This window comes from Labeo rohita, unplaced genomic scaffold, assembly GCF_022985175.1.
Source record: "Labeo rohita strain BAU-BD-2019 unplaced genomic scaffold, IGBB_LRoh.1.0 scaffold_554, whole genome shotgun sequence".
NCBI lineage: Eukaryota > Metazoa > Chordata > Actinopteri > Cypriniformes > Cyprinidae > Labeo > Labeo rohita.
The window spans coordinates 29,276-51,595 of NW_026129477.1; the positions used below are offsets into that span (position 1 = coordinate 29,276).

Here is a 22,320-nt window from a genome sequence, read left to right on the forward strand (position 1 = left end):
AAACACTCACCATCTTTTCCTGCTTGCTTACATTTTATGGGGAGATCTTGACTAATGCTGCAAAAACTAAGTTACTAATGTCGAATTTTAGGATTAATTATTGTAACTGAAAAGGTCAAAACTCTCAGTTATTCACAAGTTCACGCTTACATATACAGGTGCATCTCAAAAAAAATTAGAATATAGTGAAAAAGTTAATTTTTTGTTTGTAACATATTTCAAAAACTGAAACTTTCATACAGTATATTCTGGTCCAAAAGACAATCATTGACACCCTCCACAAAGAGAGTAAGTCACAGAAGGTCATTACTGAATGGGGTGGCTGTTTACAGAGTGCTGTTTCAAAGCATATTAAATGCAGAGTTGACTGGAAGGAAGGAAGAATGATGACCGCAAGCTTGAGAATACTGTCAAGCAAAGCTGACTCAAACACTTGGGAGAGCTTCACAAGGAGTGGACTGAAGCTGGAGTCAGCGCATCAAGAGTCACCACGCTCAGGCGTCTTCAGGAAAAGGGCTACCAAGCCACTTCTGAAACAGAAACAACATCAGAGGCATCTTACCTGGGCTAATAAGAAAAAGAACTTGACTGTTGCTCAGTGGTCCAAAGTCCTCTTTTCAGATAAAAGCAAATTTTGCATTTTAAATTTTTACTTTAAAGAACTTGAACTTTTCTGTTTTGCAAATCCGTTTTTTTGATTGATCTTAGGAAATATTCTAATATTTTGAGATACTGGATTTTTGAATTTCATGAGCTGTAAGCTCCAATCATCAAAATTAAAACAAAAAACTTTTGAAATGTTTTACTTTACATGTAATGAATCTAGAATATATGAAAGTTTCAGTTTTTGAAATAAGTTACAAACAAAAAATTAACTTTTTCATGATATTCTAATTTTCTGAGATGAACCTGGAATTAGCTGGAGTATACTAATGCATATTTTTATGAGATCATGAGATTCTTGTAGCCAGGGGTGAGGAAAACCACCATATATCCTGTTATTGATTATTAATTAAGTCACATGGATCTTAACATCTAATATTTTGTTTATTTAAATTTCACACTGAAACATTAGAAAGAATCTCTTGTAAATCCTCCATCTGTTTTAATTAAATTAATGTCTGAAAGGTGCTGTAGGGGGCAGCATTTACATATTATGCACAAGTGCAAAGGAAATTCTTTACTCTCTGAAATCGGTACAATAAAGATGAATTAATTTTGATCTTTTTCAAATGTAAATAGAAATCCAAACCTGCATTTTAAAAATCATGCATTTTGTAATTTCAGCATGCAGAATGGCAAGTTAAAGAAAAGCAGAGCAAAAACAGCTACTGAAAAGCCATTTTGAATTTATTCATGTGTGATTCATACAATAGAGATATGCTTTAGTCTGAATTAAGGTTTTACCTGCAGATGGGATTCAGGATGTCATGGGAAAAGATAAGCACATCATTAACAAATCTTTCTTTTATATACAGATTACTGCATCTGGAATAGTCATCATAAACTTTGATTTCAGTGCTTAAGCCCACACAAGAGGATGCCATTTTTTATGAAATATAGCCAAAAATATATAGTTTCTAATTATTCTGTTTAATTTACCCGGCCGATGGAGTCACCAATTTGTGCCTATTAGTGAAATTTTAGTTTATAAATTTTGATGTGGACTTGAAAAATTGCACGGCAAAAGTCTCTGTATCTTTTTGCAACACAAATTAGATTAAACAAACAAACAAACAAAAAAAAAAAACATTCCTGTGGTGCTCTTAAGGAGGACAAACTGGGAATTAATCATTTTTTAATTTTCCTGTTCATCATGTCTGGTATCCAGTGTTTCCCTGCTGGATGCCACTGTTACATAAAAAAAAAAAAATATTTAAAACGCACTCTGGTTTCAAATTTGATTTGTATTAAGTGTATTGTGGAGAAAAAAAAAAAAAAAAAAAAAAAAAAAAAAAACGTTTCCTGTATCTAACCTGATGGGGAACTTTGACCAGTCTCAGTTTGACTTGTTGGCATCTGTTGAACACACAAATATATCAGACCATGGGATCTTGCACCGACAGTATTTCATTTAGCAAAAATGCTGTCACATACTTTTCTGTATTTATATTTTAAAGTCTGTGATGTCTAAGTGTGATAAAATTTAAATCATAAAATCAAAACCACAAAGGCAAAAACACATTTTTTCCTCCACTTGTGCAATTTTGTTCACCATAATATTACACTCCGATATTGTCTCATGTTAGCTATTTTTGCAGTCATGTCAAACACAGAATAAATATGCTTGATATAATTTTTTAATCACATTGGAATCAAAACTGAGAATGGAAAAGAATCGAAAGCAGAAGCGGAATCGAAATTGAATGAAATTCAAACGATACAACAACCCTACAGGTAACTGACCAAATCATGATGTTAGTGCAAACCCTCTATTTTCAAATATCAGTTGAAAATCAGTCAAAAATCAAATTAATTCAGTTAATTCCTTCTGTCTTCCTTTCCTGTATTAGAATGACTAGAATTAGATTAGAAATCCAGACAACATAAATGCAGCAGTGAGTCACTTTGATCAGCGTCTGGCAATCGTGGCATACATTGTTTCCTCTGTCCTGTTAGTGTTCTGAAAGACAACACAAGATGGCGGTAAGAAACGAGGCTTACCAAACAAAAGCTCTTAATAAGGTAAAGACATTAATTTCACCATGACAGTAAATGCAAGTTGTGTGCAGGATTTTCCATCAAGTTCTGATCAAAAATGCTGTTAGTATTTAATTAAAGACCTTAAAATCAAAATGCTCTTATCATACACAGAAAATCTTCCATTTTTAAACATTAAGAGGTTTAAGTGATCATTATAATATAGAAAGAGATATTTTCCATGTGAGACCACTTAAATTTCATTCAGTTCCTCACACAAAGCGATCATATGACTTCAGACTTGGAATATCACATATTTGTCTGGACTATATTTGTTTTTGTCAGTTTGCAGCTCAACAGCCTCATCCTCAGTAATACTGAAAAAGTGTCCTGGATAACCTTTAAAATTTCATCTCACAGAATAAAGTAAGTCATGTGAGTTTTGGACATGCTGATAAGTGTTTATTTATTTATTTTTTTATAAAAATCTTACCAGTTTTTGTTCATTTTGTCTAACAAATCCACCATCTGAGGTATGTCTCATTTCATTATCTGTCTGGACTGTTTCCACTGTATTTACACACGGTTCAACACCATTTCCTAAAGTTTTAGAGTTAGGATAGGGTTAATTTCTCAATTATTAACATCCTTTTTGATGCAAAAGTATTAATACTTTATTCTTGTTATAGAAACATAACACAAGGCTTACTTTTTTGTGCCGCTCTTTTGCATTTCCTACAGAGAAAGAACATCACAGTCGCGAATACAACCAGAGCGACAGCAGGCATAAATGCAGCAAGGACTTTATTTACATGAAATGATTCTAAAATGGAAAGAAATCAAGTAACTTTAGGCCTTACATCAACAGTGCATTTACAGACCCATTGATGAGAAATTCAGTAAATAGCTCTGACTCCTGTTGAATTACCTGGACACGTGTGACAGAGTTGAGTGATGTCCAGATGTTGAGTCTGGTTGGTGATGGGATTGTTGATCACAGAGCTGTAGGTGTTTTTATCCTGATATTCCACCTCCAGAGGTAGAGAGAGACTGATGCTGAGATCAGACACACTGATGCTGGACAATAAACTGTTTCCTTTGTACCAGGAGAGACTCACATCACTCACATTCACCACTGAACACAGCAGTGAACAGTTCTGGTTTGTTGATCTTTCAAATGATGAAGAACACTGTGAAGAGTCTCTGGTGATGACAGTAACAGGCAGACGAGCTAGAAATACAAAATATTATATCAGGTAGGGCTGCAACAATTCCTCGATTCTATTCGAGTGCTCGATTGTAAAAAAAAATCCCTGACTGCATTTTGCCCGTGTTGAGTAATCGGCAAAATACCGGAAGTGGCGCAATCAACATGTTTTAATTACATAAATGTATGCAATGCAGGTTTATATATGCGCTTTTAATTATGTGTGTAGGTTAAGCACGTGCATCTCAGAGCGGCTCCGTTCACAGTAAAATGCTGCACAAACTGTTATAATTTACATGTGTGGATCGTCTCAAACTCCATCTCTGCATATTGCTGTGAGTTTGGATTTATTATAACATTCATCTGGGAAAGTAATGTGCTTTATTTCATTAGATTTGTAAGGTAAATCATTTATAAATCTACGCAAACACAGGCGAATACTTGATAATCTTTCTCAATATCCTTAACTGTTCATCACGATTTCAAAATAAAAGTTTAAACCTTCACTCTGAGTTTACACGTTTTGATGTCCACATATTCAAGAAATTAGTGGCTGTAGATTTTCTGTCATAAAGAAATCGCTAAATATTAAAGATTAAGTAGACATTTGAATTAAATGTTGTTGAGCCAATATTAGACACAGAATAGATCGCGCAGTAAAGTGTAAAAACAGTGGTCAGGCCGTTGACGCCCTCTGCAGGCATTTGTTATAACATGTTATGTACATTAGTTCTATTGTTTATAATACATTATGTATTTTAACACCTTTTATGAGGTGGCTAATTCGTACGACCTCACTAAACTAAACCCCAGTCACGGGTAGATTTAGGGCAGCAAATAACCGATGAGCAAACTGCAGCGAATGAAACTGTTGATGCAGTTGCTTGTTTTCTTACACTCAGCAGCATGTATTGGCTTATATTGTCCATTTCTTTTGTGTCTTGCTAATCTCTCAGAGTTGTCATGACAGAAATATTCTTGTGTAAACAACAATAATTGTACAATGTGTTGAAATTTTAGAATAATTTCTGTTTTCACCTTGGACTTCTGGTGGTGAACTCAAAATATAACAAACCGTTTGGATTATAACAGTACTCACCATAGACAGTAACATTGAATCTCTTGTATGAAGTTTCTCTTTTATTGAAGATCTGTAGTTTATAAAGTCCAGTGTGTTCAGTTCTGATGTTTCTGATGGTCAGAGATCCAGTTTTATTGTCCAGCTGGAGTCTGTATCCAAATTTCACATTACTGTTAAACATATAAATGACCTGCTTATAGATTTCAGCTATACGAGTGCCTTGAGGTCCAAACATCCAAAGTATCAGATCATCTATCTGTACTTTAACATCACTGTGTAGAGTGACAGAATCTCCCTCCATCACTGATACTGACTTCATTTCATCTGTATCACCACCAAATGCAGCTGGAGAAAACAGTCTCAGTGAGTAAATAAAAACTTGTTTAAGATCAAAGAGAACAAAGTGAGGAAAATCTAAAATAATCTTAATAAGTCAAACAAGACCATACTACTAGCAAATTACACTTCATAAAAGGAAATAAAACACATACCACTCAAGATCAAGACACCCAGACAGAATAAGGTTGCTGTATTAATCATTTTACATTTATCAAAGTCTCTTCGATATATATATATCATTCCAATGGCGCAGTTCAATGATCATCTACTCTACTTATGGACAAATATGACCATCGAAGAATTAATAGTGTTACAAGTGAAGGACAATCCAGTGATGTGAAGATGCGTTTGAACACACATTCTCTCTTCCCCTTTCTCCCTCCCCCTCAGATTCCTTTTTTTTTGTTTACCCACAGTTTAAATATATCATAGCTTTCATCTTCAAAGCAATCTAGTGGTATGGTTGACCATAATTTTGCAAGTAACTTTATTTTTTATAATTACACATCATTTAGTCATGTCAAATGCTGCTGATAGATATGTGATACATCACCATGCTTTGAAAACTGCTATGTATTGTATAACCTCAGAATGAACATCAGCACAAGGACAAAACTAAATACAGGGCCCTAGATATAACGTCAACATATAAAGTCAAAGTCATAACAACAACCCCTTTTTGAGATTAAAAATAAGTCTAAATGATCTTTAAGTCTAAATGTTCATCTAGTAATTCACTATGAAAGATGACCACTAAGCTCTTTTAGCTCAATTCTGCAAAACATTCTCACTTTTGTTTCCAGTGATGTGTGAAGGGTTTCACATGACCATAAAAAACCTTTTACCCACCTGCAACAGCAACAACAACGACACACACACACATGCATTCTCACGTGTAAAATACCTTTCACCAACAAATGTGGAAAAACAAAATTCATTATATTAAGAAATCCATAATTCTGAATTCATATGATAAAGGTGGTCTGAATTTTATTGATTTTAGCTCTCTAAACAGTAACTTGAAAATAAATTGGCTAAGACAATATCTTCAAAATCCTTTGTCTGTCTGGAATATTATTCCTTGGTTTATTTTCTCTCATTTGGGTGGGTTAGAATTTCTTTTAATGTGTAATTATGAAATAGAAAAACTTCCAATTAAACTTTGTAAATTTTACCAACAAGTACTTCTAACAAGCTACCTGGAGTTTTATTTATAAACACAAATTTTCTCCTCAAAGTTTTCTCATCTGGAATAATGCTAATATTTTATATAGAAATAAATCTTTGTTTTATCACAATTGGTTTAGTAACGGGTTGTTATTAGTAAGTCCGTTATTTAATAATGAAGGGACTTTACTTACGTTTGAAGACTTTATCTCAAGATACAATATACCTGTTACATTAAAAGAATTCAAGGTGCTTATTAGGGCCATACCTGCAGGTGTACATATGCTTTTTAAAAGCAGCGTATGGACAACAGCACTTTATGTCGGTCCACCTAGACCTGAACATACCTCAGTTGGCTCTATCTGTTTCTCTGGGTTTAAACCTAATAACTATAAGATTAGATCCCTGTTTTCAAATAAGAGTATTTCTTCACCTTCTGTAATTTTCTACTGGAACAGCATCTTTAATAATGTAAATTGGTCTCAAGTTTGGTCATTACCTCAAAAATTTCTACTTTCAAATAAGGCTAAGGAAATCTCATCTAAATTAATCCATAGAGTTTATCCTACAAAAGAATTTCTACAAAAGTTTTAAATTGATACTGATTTAAAATGCTCTTTTTGTGAATGCTCCAGTGAAACAATCTCTCATCTGTCAATATACCCTGCATTTTTGGAATAATGTGAATGTTTTCATTGATGGTAATATTTTAAAAACATTTTCCTTATCTTATAGACATGTGATTTTGGGTTATTTTATTAAAGATCACTCTTTAAAGGATGTTTGTTTTATTGTAAATTTTATTTTATTTTTATGTAAATTTCACATTCATAAATGCAAGTTTACAAAGTGCGAACCTCTTTTTTTTAGTCCTTGAAAAAGAGATTAAAATGTATATAGATGTGATGTCAAAATCTAAAAATAGTAAAGCGGTTAAAACGATTAATATATGCTCATCCCTTAACATTTTCACATAAAATAAAGTTATTTAATGGTGCTAATCTGCAAAGTATATTTATGTATTAACATTCCATTGTAATATCATATGGAATGTAACTATTTTTGTAAGATATATTTGTCGGTAAACTGCTTATGTACCCTCTCTTGTTTTTTATTTTTATTTTTTTTTGTTTTGTTTTCATCTTCTTGTTCCTTGTTCCTTTATTCTGAAATTTATTCTTTATTCTACCCTCCTGTCTGATTTGTTTGTCAGACAAAATGACTGATTCTGCATTATTATTGGTCAGATCACCTGTCAATCAAGCTGTTTGCGAAGGGTCAATTATGAAGTCTCAAACTTAACATGAAATCCACTAGACATGTGATGGTAATACGATTTATCACGATAATGAACATTAGGATACATCTGGCCTACATTTCTAAATCACCCCAAATGTCCGGGATTCAGCTTTTGCTTTCTATAGTCCTGCCCTACGCAGGACTGTTATCTTGATCCCGCTGAATTTCGGGCAATTACCACCTGCTCTCGCGATCATTCTAATATTGAATACAATTTTCGCGCATCATTGAGCTGCTATCATATGCAGAGTATTTAAATCACTTTTGAATGAGTGGCTATTTACTTTCACTTTCAATTTCGCAATTACACGCACTCTGTATATAGGGAGCACATCTTAAAAGATCAGATACTTTTGTTCAAGTTTATTGCCATTGTGGAACTGTACAATATGTACAACAAAAATTGCACATTAGATATGAGCACATTATCTGTTGAGCAGCAAATCCTCAGTCATCTCTATTTACTCTTGTCTTGATCATGATCAGTTCAATCTGATTCCTGCAGCTTGTGCTGGATGCAGGGTTGCCAAATCCGCATTTTTGCACAGAATTGGGCTGATTTTAAACAAAGGATTGATTTTCTCCTGTGGGTTAAATGTTTGAAATATTGCAGAAATTACATTTGACTGAAATGCTTGTATTGAAACATTTTGGATTCTACCAGTGATAAAACTGTGCAAGATGTCAAGTTTTGTGATGGCCACTGGAAGGAAGCCCTTTAGCTGTGTTTACGATCAATCTGCACAAGGGTGCAAAATATTGTTTCCTTTAATTTATTTTCAAGCTTAAGGTTAATTATCCACAGTCACTTTAATTACTAATGGAAATCAAGAGAAAATTATATATTGGCTACAAAAGAAATTTGCAGCAACCCCCAGCAATTGGTGAATTGACAGAAGTCATGGCATCAGCCTACAATATAATAGTAAATAAATAGTCCTGTTGGATCCTGCATTCATGTCTTGAGTACACTTGAGTACACTGTTTGAACGTTTGCAACAATTTACTGTAAGAAAACAGATTCAGAATAAAAAGTAAGATCAAGTAGGTTCAAACAGAAACACAAAGTTTAGAAGTAAAAGAAAATAACATCTATTTCCCACAGTATTGGGGGAAAAACAGTTGCATGCATTACAGAGGGGATTTTAAGAAGCCGAGGGTGTCTACATGTAGAAAAACTAATACAGGGTATGTAGAAAAAATACAGGATATCTTACTCTATTATTCTGTAACTGTTGTGTACAGAATGTTGTATCAGCATAAGGTAACTCTTCCTCTTGAGTCTTATCTGTTTTAGGAATAATGATTTTAAAGGGGTCATTGGATGCCCATTTTCCAAAAGTTGATGTGATTCTTTAGGGTCTTAATGAAAAGTCTATAATATACTTTGGTTAAAATTTCTCAATGGTAATGTAAAACTACACCTTTTTACCCTGTCAAAATCAGCTCAATCAACCCATTTTATTGGATATTCCTTTAAATGCAAATGAGCTCTGCTCACCCCGCCCCCCTCCTCTGTGGGATGACGAGCCATGCTTTGGATATACAAGCACGTTATTAGGAAAGGCGATTGCAAAGATTCATAAAAAACCCTTATTAAAAACAACTCCTGCTGTAAGTGAAGCTGGATCATGAACATAGACACATTTATGTAGATCGGAAGGCGCATTCCCTTCACAAACAAAACGTAATGCACTGCATCTTCAGCCGCTCAGATGTCGGGAGTAAATGACAACCACTATGTTCATTATTACATCCAACAGAACACCTCAACCTCTAGGAGCCATTCTTGTCTACATCCCTGCTCCGGCATCAAAACAGCGATCGGACTGTTACAGCTCATTCAGAGCGGGTCTAAGGTAAGTTGCCAGTGGCAATCAATGTCACACACACACAAGAAGCTGAAAATGGCTTGATTTGAAAAAGGGGAAATTATTTTTACAGATTAATTAAAAACCACTGGGTGGATTTTTGTCATTATAGGGTACATGTGTACATACACTACCAACACACATTAATGTTCAAACAACATGATAATGTGAACTTTGCATCAGATGACTCCTTTAAAACATGTTAAAACAAGTTTCAAACAAGTCTTTAAATAGTCATTCATGATTGGCCACTTTTTCATTTTATAGAGCCTATTTGAATGCAATTATGATGGAAAACTCCAGATGGTGCAAGTTGATAGGTCCTAATCAATCTGCTGTTAATCACATTGTTATCTTCTACATGGCACAGGTAATTTCTGGTTTCTGTCCAATGATATCTCACGACCAGTTCTTACTTATTTTATGAGGTGGCTAATTCATACGACTTCACTAGTCCCCAGTGAAAGGTAGGTTTAGGGCAGCAAATAACCAATGAGCAATCTACAGCGAATTAAACTGTTGATGCAGTTGCTTGTTTTCTTATTGTTACGGATCTGGTCGGTGAGCTGCGGACTCTCACTCTGTTCATACACTCAGACTGTTGCTTTATACCCCGGACTACATTATTCATCAGCCACTGCTCCCACCACCTGCGCCCAATCAGAGACAGTATTTAAGCCCCGGTCTTCCCGTCACTCTTCGCCGAGTATTGAACTGTTTATACATTCATACAAAGCGTTTCCTCCTTGCTATTCCGTGTCTAGTTTTCTCGTTTTTGATCTCTCGCCTGTCTGACCATTCTCCTGCCTAGCCCTCGTTTGGATTACGCACGCCGCTGATTGACCCTCGCTCGTTTAAGGATTACTCTTTGTTTGCTATCCATACACCTGCTTGCCGTTGTTCTACCCTGCCTGCCTGACCATGTCAATGTCTCGTCCAATCAATGAAAGTTTGCAAATGGATCCGCTCACGTCTCGCCACCCAGGTACGGACACTGCTAGACTGTTGTTAGCCCTCGAGCAGGGCACACGATCGCTCGAGGGCTACATACAAGAATTCTTGGACATTGCACATTACTCGAATCTCCCGGACTGTGTTTTGATAGACATTTTCATTGATGGAACCCGACAACCGTTAAGATCAAAACTCAGACGCGAGGGCCGGCCGCGCCAGAGCGCGATGCTACGGACACGTTTGCCGCCTGGCTTGTTCGTGAAATGGTGGCGACGCTGGAGCGTGCTCAAACTACGGCAGCCGCGTCGGAACGCGTGCACAAAATGGCGGCGACGGAGGAGTCCTTTCACAAAATGGCGACGATGACAGGGCTCCATCACGTCACAGCTGCCATACCAGAGCCAAGTCACGCTGCATCTGTGTTTCCTGAGTCAAGTCAAGTTTCTAAGTCAAGTCAAGTTGCAGCTGCGTTTCCTGAGTCGAGTCAAGTTCCTGAGTCAAGCAAGATTTCAGCTACTGTTCCGATGTCAAGTCAAGTTAAAGCTGTGTTTCCAGTGTCAAGTCACACTATTACGGTGGTTTCTGAGTCAAGTCACGTCCCGCCTGACATTCCTAGATCGCGGCCTATCATGATGGCCCACGTGCTGGACTCACCCCTAATGGCTGTATGCTAAAATGGCTAAAATGGCGCTCCTTCACGTCGCGGCTGCTACCCCAGGGTCAAGTCAAGCTTCCAAGTCCAGTCAAGCTTCCAAGTCCAGTCAAGCTAAAGCCATCATTCCTGAGCCCGAGCCTGTCGCAAAGATGGCCGCCACGCCAGAACTTGTCGCAAAGATGGCCGCCACGCCAGAGCCTGTCGCAAAGATGGCCGCCACGCCAGAGCCTGTCGCAAAGATGGCCGCCAACACCACATCAGCCAAGCCACAACCGGTCAAAGTCATGTCGGCCTCTTCTGAACCTGCACCAGCTGCTGTTCCCGCAAAACCAAGTCACGTCACAGCTGCTGTTCCTACTAAGTCAAGTCAAATCACAGCCAAGTCAAGTCACGTTCCTACCAAGTCAAGTCAAGTCACAGCCAAACCAAGTCACGTCACAGCCGTTCAAGCCAAGCCAAGCAAAGTCACAGCCGTGGTTCCTGAGTCAAACAAAGTCAAAGCCATAGTTCCTGAGTCAAGTAAAGTCATGGTTCTTCACAAGCCAGGTCAAGTCACCGCTGATCTCCATGAGCCAAGTCAAGTCACCGATGATCTCCGTGAGTCAAATCAGGTCACTACTGAGCTTCACGAACCAAGTCAAACCACAGCTGATCTTCATGAGCCAAGTGGCTTTGTTGCTGCAGTTTCAGAGTCAAGTTACTTCTCGTCTGGCCGCCCAGAGTCAAGTTACGTCTCATTTGTCAGTCCAGAGCCAAGTCACATCTCATCTGACCTTCCAGAACCTCACCAGGTCAAGTCCACCATCCCAAGGTCGCGGCCCGTTGTGATGGCCAGCTTGCTGGACCCACCACGGGTGTCGGTGCGGTCAGCCAAGCTGCCAGTGGTGTTAGCACACTCTGGACCCACCAGTAAGGAGATCCTATCTCCTGCTGCTGCTCTTGCGTTGATGGCGGTTGCCGTTTGGTGTGTGTGGGCTGCACACTGCGCTCCTGAGGTCACGCCTGTTCCCAAGTCAGCTCCTGAGGTCACGCCTGTTCCCAAACCAGCTCCTGAGGTCACGCCTGTTCCCAAGCCTGCGCCAGAGCTCCCGTCTGATCACAAGCCTGCGCCAGAGCTCCCGTCTGATCACAAGCCTGCGCCAGAGCTCCCGTCTGATCACAAGCCTGCTCCTGAGGTCAAGTCTGTTCATAAGTTTGCTCCAGAGGCCCGTCTGTTCACAAGTTTGCTCCAGAGGGCCCGCCTGCTCACAAGTCTGTCTCGTCTGACCACGGGACAGACCCAGAGGCCTCACCAGTTGGAGAAGCCGCGCCAATGCCTCCTGAGGTGTCAGCTTCGGCTATAGATCCTCCTAGGGAGGCGGCGTTCTGCCTCAAACTCTCTGCTTCTCCTCTCATTCTGTCTGCCTCCTCTGTCACTGTTCTCCCCAGGTCCCAGTCCATGACGCAGCCTCCTGTTCCGCCCCGGAGGGCGGCTGCACCTCCTGTTCCGCCCCGGAGGGCGGCCGCGCCTCCTGTTCCGCCCTGGAGGGCTGCGGTACCTCCTGCTCCGCCTCCTGTTCCGCCCCGGAGGGCTGCGGTACCTCCTGCTCCGCCTCCTGTTCCGCCCCGGAGGGCCGCGGTACCTCCTGCTCCGCCTCCTGTTCCGCCCCGGAGGGCTGCTGCGCCTTCTCCCCCTATTCTGTCTGCCTCCTCTGTCCCTGCTTTCCCCAGGTCCCAGACCGTAACGCAGATCCCTGTTTCGCCCTGGAGGGCTGCTCCGCCTCCTGCTCTGCCTCCTGTTCCACCCTGGAGGACCGTTCTGCCTCCTGCTCCTCCCCGGAGGGCCGCTCCGCCTACTAGGTGCCTCCTGCTCAGCCTCCGGCTCCGCCTTGGAGGGCTCTAGCGTCACCTGCTCTGCCTCCAGCTCCGCCCTGGAGGGCTCCTGCACCTCCTGCTCTGCCTCCAGCTCCGCCCTGGAAGGCTCTTGCTCCGCCTCCGGCTCTGCCCCGGAGGGCTCCTACTCCGCCTCCGGCTCCGCCCTGGAGGGCTCCTGCGCCTCCTGCTCCGCCTCCGGCAGCGCCCTGGAGGGCTCCTGTGCCTCCTACTCCGCCTCCGGCTCCGCCCTGGAGGGCTCCTGCGCCTCCTGCTCCGCCTCCGGCTCTGCCCCGGAGGGCTCCGGCTCCGCCTCCGGCAGCGCCCTGGAGGGCTCCTGTGCCTCCTGCACCGCCTCCAGCTCCACCCTGGTGGGCTCCTGCTCTGTCAGTCCTGCCCCAGTCACCTGGTCCTCCGCACGGACCTGGCCCTCCAGCCCTTGCCCTGTCTCACCCCCGCCCCACCGCTCCCCTGGACTATGGTTCGTTTGTAGCGTCTGGAAGCCGCTCTTTGGGGGGGGCTATGTTACGGATCTGGTCGGTGAGCTGCGGACCGCTCACCACCAGATGTCGCTCTCACTCTGTTCATACACTCAGACTGTTGCTTTACACCCCGGACTACATTATCCATCAGCCACTGCTCCCACCACCTGCGCCCAATCAGAGACAGTATTTAAGCCCCGGTCTTCCCGTCACTCTTCGCCGAGTATTGAACTGTTTATACATTCATACAAAGCGTTTCCTCCTTGCTATTCCGTGTCTAGTTTTCTCGTTTTTGATCTCTCGCCTGTCTGACCATTCTCCTGCCTAGCCCTCGTTTGGATTACGTACGCCACTGATTGACCCTCGCTCGTTTAAGGATTATTCTTTGTTTGCTGTCCATACACCTGCTTGCCATTGTTCTACCCTGCCTGCCTGACCATGTCAATGTCTCGTCCAATCAATAAAAGTTTGCAAATGGATCCGCTCACGTCTCGCCTCGCTCCCTCTGTTACACTTATACTCAGGAGCATGCATGTATTGGCTTGTATTGTCGATTTCTTTTGACTCCTACTTTCTTGGGGGGTAAATTCATATATGCTATATGTCTATGGATGTATTGGTAGTAGCAAGTCTTGATCTGCCGCAGCAGCAGCGTAGCAGATCTATTCTGCTAATAGTAAACACATTAACATTGCCATGTATATTTATGTGCTTATCTCTCTGAGAGTTGTCATGACAGAAATATTCTTGTCAACACAAGCATTGTACAATGTGTTGAAATTTTAAAGTAATTTCTGTTTTCACCTTCAACTTCTGGTGGTGAACTCAAAATATAACAAACCATTTGGATTATGACAGTACTCACCATAGACAGTAACATTGAATCTCCTGTATGAAGTTTCTCTCTTGTTGGAGATCTGTAGTTTATAAAGTCCAGAGTGTTTAGTTCTGATGTTTCTGATGGTCAGAGATCCAGTTTGATTGTCCAACTGCAGTCTGTATCCAAATTTCACATTACTGTCAAACATATAAATGACCTGCTTATAGATTTCAGCTATACGAGTGTCTTGAGGTCCAAACATCCAAAGTATCAGATCATCTATCTGTACTTTAACATCACTGTGTAGAGTGACAGAATCTCCCTCCATCACTGATACTGACTTCATTTCATTTGTATCACCACCAAATGCACCTGGAGAAAACAGTCTCAGTGAGTAAATAAAAATCTGTTTAAGATCAAAGAGGACGAAGTGAAGAAGATCTAAAATCATCTTAACAAGTCAAACAAGACCATACTACTAGCAAATTATATTTCATAAAAGGAAATAAAACACATACCACTCAAGATCAAGACACCCAGACAGAATAAAGTTGCTGTGTTAATCATTTTCCATTTATCAAAGGCTCATCGATATATATAACTTCCAAATGATTCAATTCAATATATCTACTCTACTTATGGACAAATATGACCATATAAGAATCAAAAGTGTTACACGTGAAGGACAATCCAGTGATGTGAAGATGCGTTAGAACACACACTCTTTCTTCCTCTTTCTCCCTCCCCCTCAAAATCCATTTTTTTTCACACTTTAAATGTATCATAGCTTTCATTTTCAAAGCAATCTAGCTGTTCTTTAGCTGGTCATAATTTTGCAAGTAACTTTATTTTAAATAATTACACCATTAGTCATGTTAAATGCCAATAATAGACGTGTGACAGAACATGCTTTGAAAACTTCTACGTTATTATGTAACTTTTTTATACTTGTTACAGCATTGCACTTCTCAGTTGTTGGGGTTTGCATATTAAGCATATAATTCTGAATGGATTCAAGAATATTTCAGAAGGTCTGCTTTGACCTGCTTTTGTGGAGTAAAACATGCTTATACAGGATTTCTATTGTGGTTATACTTCAACATATAAAGTCAAAGTCATAACTACAACCGCTTTCTGAGATTATAATAAATCTAAATTAACTTTAAGTCTAAAGGTTCATCCATTAATTCAGCATGAAAGATGACCACTAAGCTCCTTTAGCTTAATTCTGCAAACCATTTCCACATTTGTTTCCAGTGACGTGTGAAGGGTTTCACATGACCATAAAAAAGTCTTTTACCCACTTGCTGCAGCCACACAGAAATAAGAACGCACATACACACACATACATTCTTATGTGCAAAATGCATACACCTTTCACCAACAAAACAACATGATGAGTTGGTCCTCTATAACTAAAAGCATGAAACATCTCATGTTTGTTCTGTTTTTAAAAAGAGGCCTTTTGCACAACAATGCAAAGTGAAACAAAGCATTAGTATAACTAGTGTTTGTGATAAGCATGCCAATTAACTTAAATCATATTTTTATTCCAGACAATGCAAGTTCCTGCTGCAGTGGCAGTGCTAAAAGAACTGCTTAACATGTCACACATGAGTATTTTGATGATGGTGGGTGGTTTCCTTTCCAGAGATGACTGTGAAAGTTGTATCATCTGCTTAAGCTGGCTGGCTAATATATCTTTAGCATATTATTTATAGTACATAAACATTACTTTAGCTATTTATAGTATATAAATATTGTTTAACTTTTATACTTAATAATGAATTCTTAATAATTCATTTAAACTTTTCATGGGTTTTAAAGCTCTTTGCATTCTCTAAAACTTCTTTAAAAGCACAGGATGTAAAATCATGTAATGCTGCTTATGAGATGGAAATTTTAGATGAGAATGAAATGTTAAGTGGTGATGGAAATGTTATAAGGGTATGGAAATTCCTATGACCAGTTTATTACTTAATTCCTAGTTTATGCTCTAAAAATGATATACTTATTCCTGTAGCTGGTTCTCCGGTTGGTGATCTCAATCTAAACCCCCTTCCCCCCCTTGACCCTTCACAAAAACCCACCCTCTTTAGTTACTGTTGCTATGTCCAACAAACAATGCCACTCTCACATTACACATCATGTTCTCACACAGTGAAAAATACATACTCCTGGTATGAAACAAGGTCTCAGCTTTAAAATACTGTCATTTTGTTTGCTTGTTTTTTTAATTCAAACAATAAATACTGTTTTTTGGCTCTTTAATGTGTTGTGACAGATCACTGTATTGCCTTATTCGATCAATCAACACGTGAACTGATTGTCTTTTCTTTATTTAAAGCATGAAATAAACATGAATGAACATCAGAACATATTTTATTTCAATCTTAGAAAGATGTCAATACACACAATTTTTCAAGTTAAAGTCCAACAAAGTCAATCTCTCCTGTCTGATTTGTTTGTCAGACAAAATGGCAGGTTCTGCGTTTTGATTGGTCAGATTGCCTGTCAAACAAGCTGTTTGCGAAGGGTCAATTATGAAGTCTCAAACTTCACATGGAAATCCATTTGAAAACTTCAGTTTACAGATAATGTACTCACACCCTTGTCATACAAGATGTTCATGTCTTTCTTTCTTCAGTAGATAAGAAATTGTTTCTTGAGGAGAACATTCCCATTTTTTTCTCCATATAGTGGACTTCAATGGTGCCCCCAAGTTTGAGCTTCCAAAATGCAGTTTAAATGCAGATTCAACTGGCTCTAAACGATCCCAGCCTAGGAAGAACGGTCTTATCTAGTGAAATGATTGGTCATTTTTAAAATCAAATTGACAATTTTTTACGTTTTTAACCTCAAATGCTCGTCTTGTCTAGGTCTGCGATGCGCATGCATACTCTGTGTAATCAGGGTCAATACAGTTAGGGTATGTCGAAAAACATGTTTTTCCGTTTTCTTCTTTAACATCAAAATTGTCCTACATTGCTGTTTTACCTTTTTAAAGGTTATTGATCTTCTCTGCATGTTCACTTTGTAAACACTGGGTCTGCAGTGATGTAGGATAATTTTGAAGTTGGGAAAGAAAATGAGATGGGAGTTTTTTGACATACCCTTAACTGTACTGAACTGGGAACTGGGAAAAAAAAAACAGAGTTCACGCAGACCTAGACAAGACGAGCTTTTGAGGTTAAAAAGTATATAAATTTTTTATTTGTTTTGAAAATGAATGATGGTTTTGCCATTTGAAGCTGCATTTAAACTGCATTTTGGAAGTTCAAACTTGGGGGCACCATTGAAGTCCACTACATGGAAAAAAATGCATACATGTTTTCTTCAAGAAACATAATTTCTTATCGACTGAAGACATGAACATCTTGGATGACAAGGGGGTGAGTAAATTATCTTTAAATTTTTGTTCTGGAAGTGGACTTCTCCTTTAAGAACATGTGGAAGGCTGTTGTTTCGGTTCCTTCTTCGCTTGTGTTTTGGAAATTCTGTACAGAAGATGTGTAATAGCACCCCCTACCATATGGACAGTGAAAACATGGATTCTCTGACAAAAAATTACTCAAATATCAAATATTCAGAGCCGTAAAGGATGAGCTGTTTAAAACCTCAGCAGGAAATTCTTCAGGATGAGGACTGAATAATAAAACACTGAATATTCAAAAACTCTAATACTGCATATTATAAGCACAATTTTCAAATGTTCAAAATAAACACCAACTGGGGACACTGTGTTTATTTTAATTTTAAATGTTATTATTAAATTTATTTGTTATACAAATAAATGTGTACTTTCCCAAGACTATCAAAGTTTTTAGTGGCTCCTTACCAACAAGATGAACATTAGCAGATATAAACTCAACAATACATATACATTATAATATAAACAGGACAGTGGGAAACGATTTGCAAAACCTACTTATAAACTTATTATTCATGGATAATTCAACAGACAACGCACGTGAGCATAAGATTACTTTTTATTTTGTTTTAATTTTATTTTATTTTATTTCATTTAATTATTTATTTTTAAAAATAGTGACACCTGTTGGCCAAGGTTGGTAATGCTAATATTAGCTATCCATCTTTTTATTTTCTTTCTTGTGTTGCCTCTTGAGGAAAGAAATTTTTGTAGAGAGACAGAGAAAATATTTTAGAACTGGGCTCTGTACATCTTTCAGAAGAACACAAAGGTTTTGCAAGGTAATACATTTTCAACTTCCATCTCATTTATCTACCATAATGTCACCATGTCCCTTGAGGGGATCCGTACAGAATGGCTAAAAAGGCCACGCAAAATGATAATCAATGGACTACTTGCACTGAGCGTCGTGACGCACTTCCATTTTGAAATCGTACGGCTCAGTTATTTCCAGTTATGTACATTTTCAATGCACTGTAATCATCTAGTTGACTTAAACACCTACTAAAATAAGATTTCGCGGGATGATTTCAAATTCAGAAATTTTCAGAGACAGGACAAGACATATTCTGATGATTACTGAGTGCAGAATTTTTCAAACTCAACGGAACATGAAGATTTAATCCAACATAAACCAATGTGAGAAAGTTGTGGCTAGTTATCATAGGCGATTGTTCAGCACAGGGTGTCAGTGCTCTATATGGCCTAATCGCGACGCTGCAGTTTGTGAGATCTGATGAATAAGATCATAATGAACCTTTATTTATCTGTATAAAATATGTTAGTCACTATTCTGTGTCATATTCTGTCATCATTTGACTGTATGTAGTCTAATGCCAAAATATGAATATTCAACAGTCGCACTGTCAGCTTGTTATTTTTTAAAATTATTTAAATGTTTAACATTGTTAAATAAGGCAGTTACCTCACATTCATTCAGCCATTTTAGACAATGGAATAAGCAGTGTGGGCTCAGAATAAGTGCGCCAATGCACACAAACAAATTAGCCATGGTTGGTTTTATTTTCAAATAAAACCAAAACTTGCAATTGAAGTTATAACAACAAATTACCTCGGGTTTTACTACACTGTCTATATTTTAATGATGGTAGGCTATTTGTATTAAAAGTGTTGTTATACAAATGGTAAAAATGGGAAAAACAAGGCACTTTTACTATAGTAAAACTATGGTTATTTTTTGTAAGGGTGTTTATCATTCAAACTCATTTAAAACTACATTCATCAGGTATGAATTATGATCAGTAAAAGAAAAATGCTGTTCATGAGAATGGGGCAGGTTAGTGGGGAAATATATTTATTTATTATTCAGAATGCACATACGAAAGGGAAATATATTTATAGTAACCTTTCAGCAGGTTAAATATGATTCATGTTAACGCAGAAAATATGATTAATTGTTTTTTAAAGAAATGCCAGCCCTAAAATGTAGTAATAATCTGCGTCCTCATGAGAAACTGTCTGTATATTGGTGCGCTAAACACTAATCGGAAACTCCCCAGCCGTAACAAGTAGAACGTGGAAATAGTTGTGCAAGTAGTCCAATTCCACATAAAATTCTTTAAACATTAAATACAACACACAATCAGTAAAGAGAGTAACTTCAGTTTTGAATAAAAGCAGGATAAAAAAAAGCTGAATGATGAAAGCTACAAAATAACAATGAATGAACAGTCTGTTGGATCCACGTTCATATCTTAACACTTGAATACACAGTGTGAACATCTGCAACAACAGGCCTACCCTAAAAACAGATTCAGAATAAAAAATAAGATCAAGTAGGTTCAAACACAAACATAAAGAAGTGAGGGACTATACAGGCCCATTTTTCACAATACAAGCGGGAAAACATTTGTTTACACTATAGAGAAACTTTAAAAAAGCTAAAGGTGTTTACATGTAGAAAAACTGCACAGTAATACAATATATTAAGTCATGTATTTGCAAAAACCGATAACTCCATTTTTATTTTTTTCAGTAATCACGTTTTTTTAATGCGCATTCCAAGTAATAACAATCAAGCCGCAGGGTTATAACTTACACAAATACAATATTTCTTATATATTAAAAGTTTAATTTTTAGCAAAAGCAGATAACTCCAACAGTCCTTTGTTGGCAAAAGCAGATAATTCCACGTTTGTTTAATCTGTGTGCTTTTGTAAGGTTCTGTGAAAACGTTATAGCTTTTATTTTCCTTTTACGCCCTGAAGAAGATTTTACAGGTTGATCAAGTTAGTCGAAATTATGCATCTTCCATCACTTTCAGTCACCTTTGACGAAACTCCTCTCGGCTAGCACGTCTTTTCACAGTGAAAGCAGCTCTGTCACCTGACCTGAATACAGCGCGCTGATTCGCTAAAATGGACTTATCGGCTTCTGTTCACTTCTGCAGTAAAACATGAACACGCGATGCCTTGGAAGTAGACAATACCGGCTTTTTTTGACAAAACTTGTTTAGGGTTCAGATCGCGCTATATGTGGACAGTAATTCATGGCAATCAGCTTTTTGTTGTTGTTGTTTGTTTGTTTTGAAAGTGGCTTTTATCGGTTTTTGCAAATAAAAGCTTCATATCTTACCGTTTTTTTCCGTAACTGTTTTTTGGTGAATGTTGCATCAGCGTAATGTACCTCTTCTTCCTGAGTCTTAACTGTTTTAACAATAATAATATTTTTAAAACATTTAATAAACCAAATATACTTAGTGAACTTTGAATGCTGATCAAAAAGTACTGTTTTTAAATTTTTGTGTGTAAACACTTACCATCTTCTCCTGCTTGCTTACATTTTATGGGGCGGTAGTGCATCATAAATGCAACGACAGCTGTGACCACTACCAGCACAACAATAGTAACAGCTATCGGCACTATGAGATGTAAATGCTGGCCCTGTTCCGTAATGCACAGAGAAGTCATCCGTGTAATCTTAATTTAACAGTTTAAAATTAAAAGCAGCTCTTTAAATAAATCATTATAATGATGAAAACTTATTTAACATGAAGTGTTTGTCCTTTTTGATGGTCAATAACACAATTAGAGGATAAAAGATTCTGTGATACCTGGACACGTGTGACAGAGTTGAGTGATGTTAATGTTGTTTTGAGTCTGGTTGCTGATGGGATTGTTGATCACACAGCTGTAGGTGTTTTTATCCTGATATTCCACCTCCAGAGGTAGAGAGAGACTGATGCTGAGATCAGACACACTTTTGCTGGACAATAAACTGTTTCCTTTGTACCAGGAGAGAGTCACATGATTCACATTCAATACTGAGCACAGCAATGAACAGTTCCAGCTTGATGATCTTTCAGATGAAGAACATTGTGAAGAGTCTCTGGTGATGACAGGAACAGGCAGACGAGCTTCATGGAAATATATTTAAAAAAAATATATTTTAAGAGCAAATCATTATTGACATCTCAACAGTTATCATTAGGGGGAAAGCAATTTCATTTTTGTTTCATTACACTGGATTATCATGAGAATCAATTTACTCACCATAGACAGTAACACTGAATCTTTCGTATGAAGTTTTTCTGTTTCTGAAGATCTGTAGTTTATAAAGTCCACTGTGTTCAGTTCTGATGTTTCTGATGGTCAGAGATCCAGTTTGACTGTCCATCTGCAGTCTGTATCCAAATGTCACAGTACTGTCATACATGTCAATGTTCAGCTTATAGATTTGAGCTATACAAGTCTCTTCAGGTCTAAACAACCACAGTATCAGATCATCTCCCTGTACTTTAGTAACATCACTGTGTAGAGTGACAGAATCTCCCTCCATCACTGACACTGGCTTCACTCCATTTGTATCGGCACCAAACACACCTGGAGAAAACAGACAGTCTCAGTGAGTAAATAAAACCCTGATTCAAACAAGATGCAAGTGTAGCGTTTGGGCCAATCAGACACACAATGGTTCATTTGATTCGCTAAATCAATGATTCATTAAATTAACAAATAATCACAGACCCCCTCGCCCAATCCACAACACTGTCTGCCGGGACGT

The 22,320-nt window shown here is 38.4% G+C and overlaps 2 protein-coding genes across 3 annotated transcripts; both read right to left on the bottom strand.

Annotated features, from left to right (window-relative positions):
- Positions 1–1,366: 1,366 nt before the first annotated feature.
- Positions 1,367–15,013, bottom strand: LOC127161124 (uncharacterized). Of its 2 annotated transcripts, XM_051103776.1 has the most exons (7): positions 14,885–15,013; positions 14,412–14,738; positions 4,947–5,273; positions 3,569–3,871; positions 3,350–3,463; positions 3,134–3,240; positions 1,367–2,623 (listed from the first exon to the last, which is right to left on the bottom strand). In XM_051103776.1, exons 1-7 carry the CDS (start codon positions 14,931–14,933, stop codon positions 2,573–2,575), a joined length of 1,278 nt encoding a protein of 425 aa, XP_050959733.1. In that variant the 5' UTR covers positions 14,934–15,013; the 3' UTR covers positions 1,367–2,572. The 2 variants fall into 2 exon arrangements, with proteins under 2 accessions (XP_050959733.1, XP_050959734.1); XM_051103777.1 differs by lacking the exons at positions 14,412–14,738; positions 14,885–15,013 and adding an exon at positions 5,420–5,593.
- A 4,929-nt stretch (positions 15,014–19,942) lies between these two features.
- On the bottom strand, positions 19,943–22,095 carry LOC127161125 (SLAM family member 5-like). Its single transcript, XM_051103778.1, has 4 exons — positions 21,810–22,095; positions 21,355–21,673; positions 21,077–21,204; positions 19,943–20,059 (listed from the first exon to the last, which is right to left on the bottom strand). Exons 1-4 carry the CDS (start codon positions 22,093–22,095, stop codon positions 20,055–20,057), a joined length of 738 nt encoding a protein of 245 aa, XP_050959735.1. The 3' UTR covers positions 19,943–20,054.
- Positions 22,096–22,320: the final 225 nt, after the last annotated feature.

Coding starts and splice junctions, on each gene's coding strand:
- LOC127161124 (XM_051103776.1), bottom strand. CDS start 14,933: ATGATTAACACAGCAACTTTATTCTGTCTGGGTGTCTTGATCTTGAGT. Junction 14,739..14,884: donor GGGTGTCTTGATCTTGAGTG/GTATGTGTTTTA, acceptor TGTTTTCTCCAG/GTGCATTTGGTGGTGATACA. Junction 2,624..3,133: donor GACAAAATGAACAAAAACTG/GTAAGATTTTTA, acceptor GTTGTCTTTCAG/AACACTAACAGGACAGAGGA.
- LOC127161125 (XM_051103778.1), bottom strand. CDS start 22,095: ATGGAGGGAGATTCTGTCACTCTACACAGTGATGTTACTAAAGTACAG. Junction 21,674..21,809: donor ATTCAGTGTTACTGTCTATG/GTGAGTAAATTG, acceptor ATTTCCATGAAG/CTCGTCTGCCTGTTCCTGTC. Junction 21,205..21,354: donor CCAGGTATCACAGAATCTTT/TATCCTCTAATT, acceptor GTGCATTACGGA/ACAGGGCCAGCATTTACATC.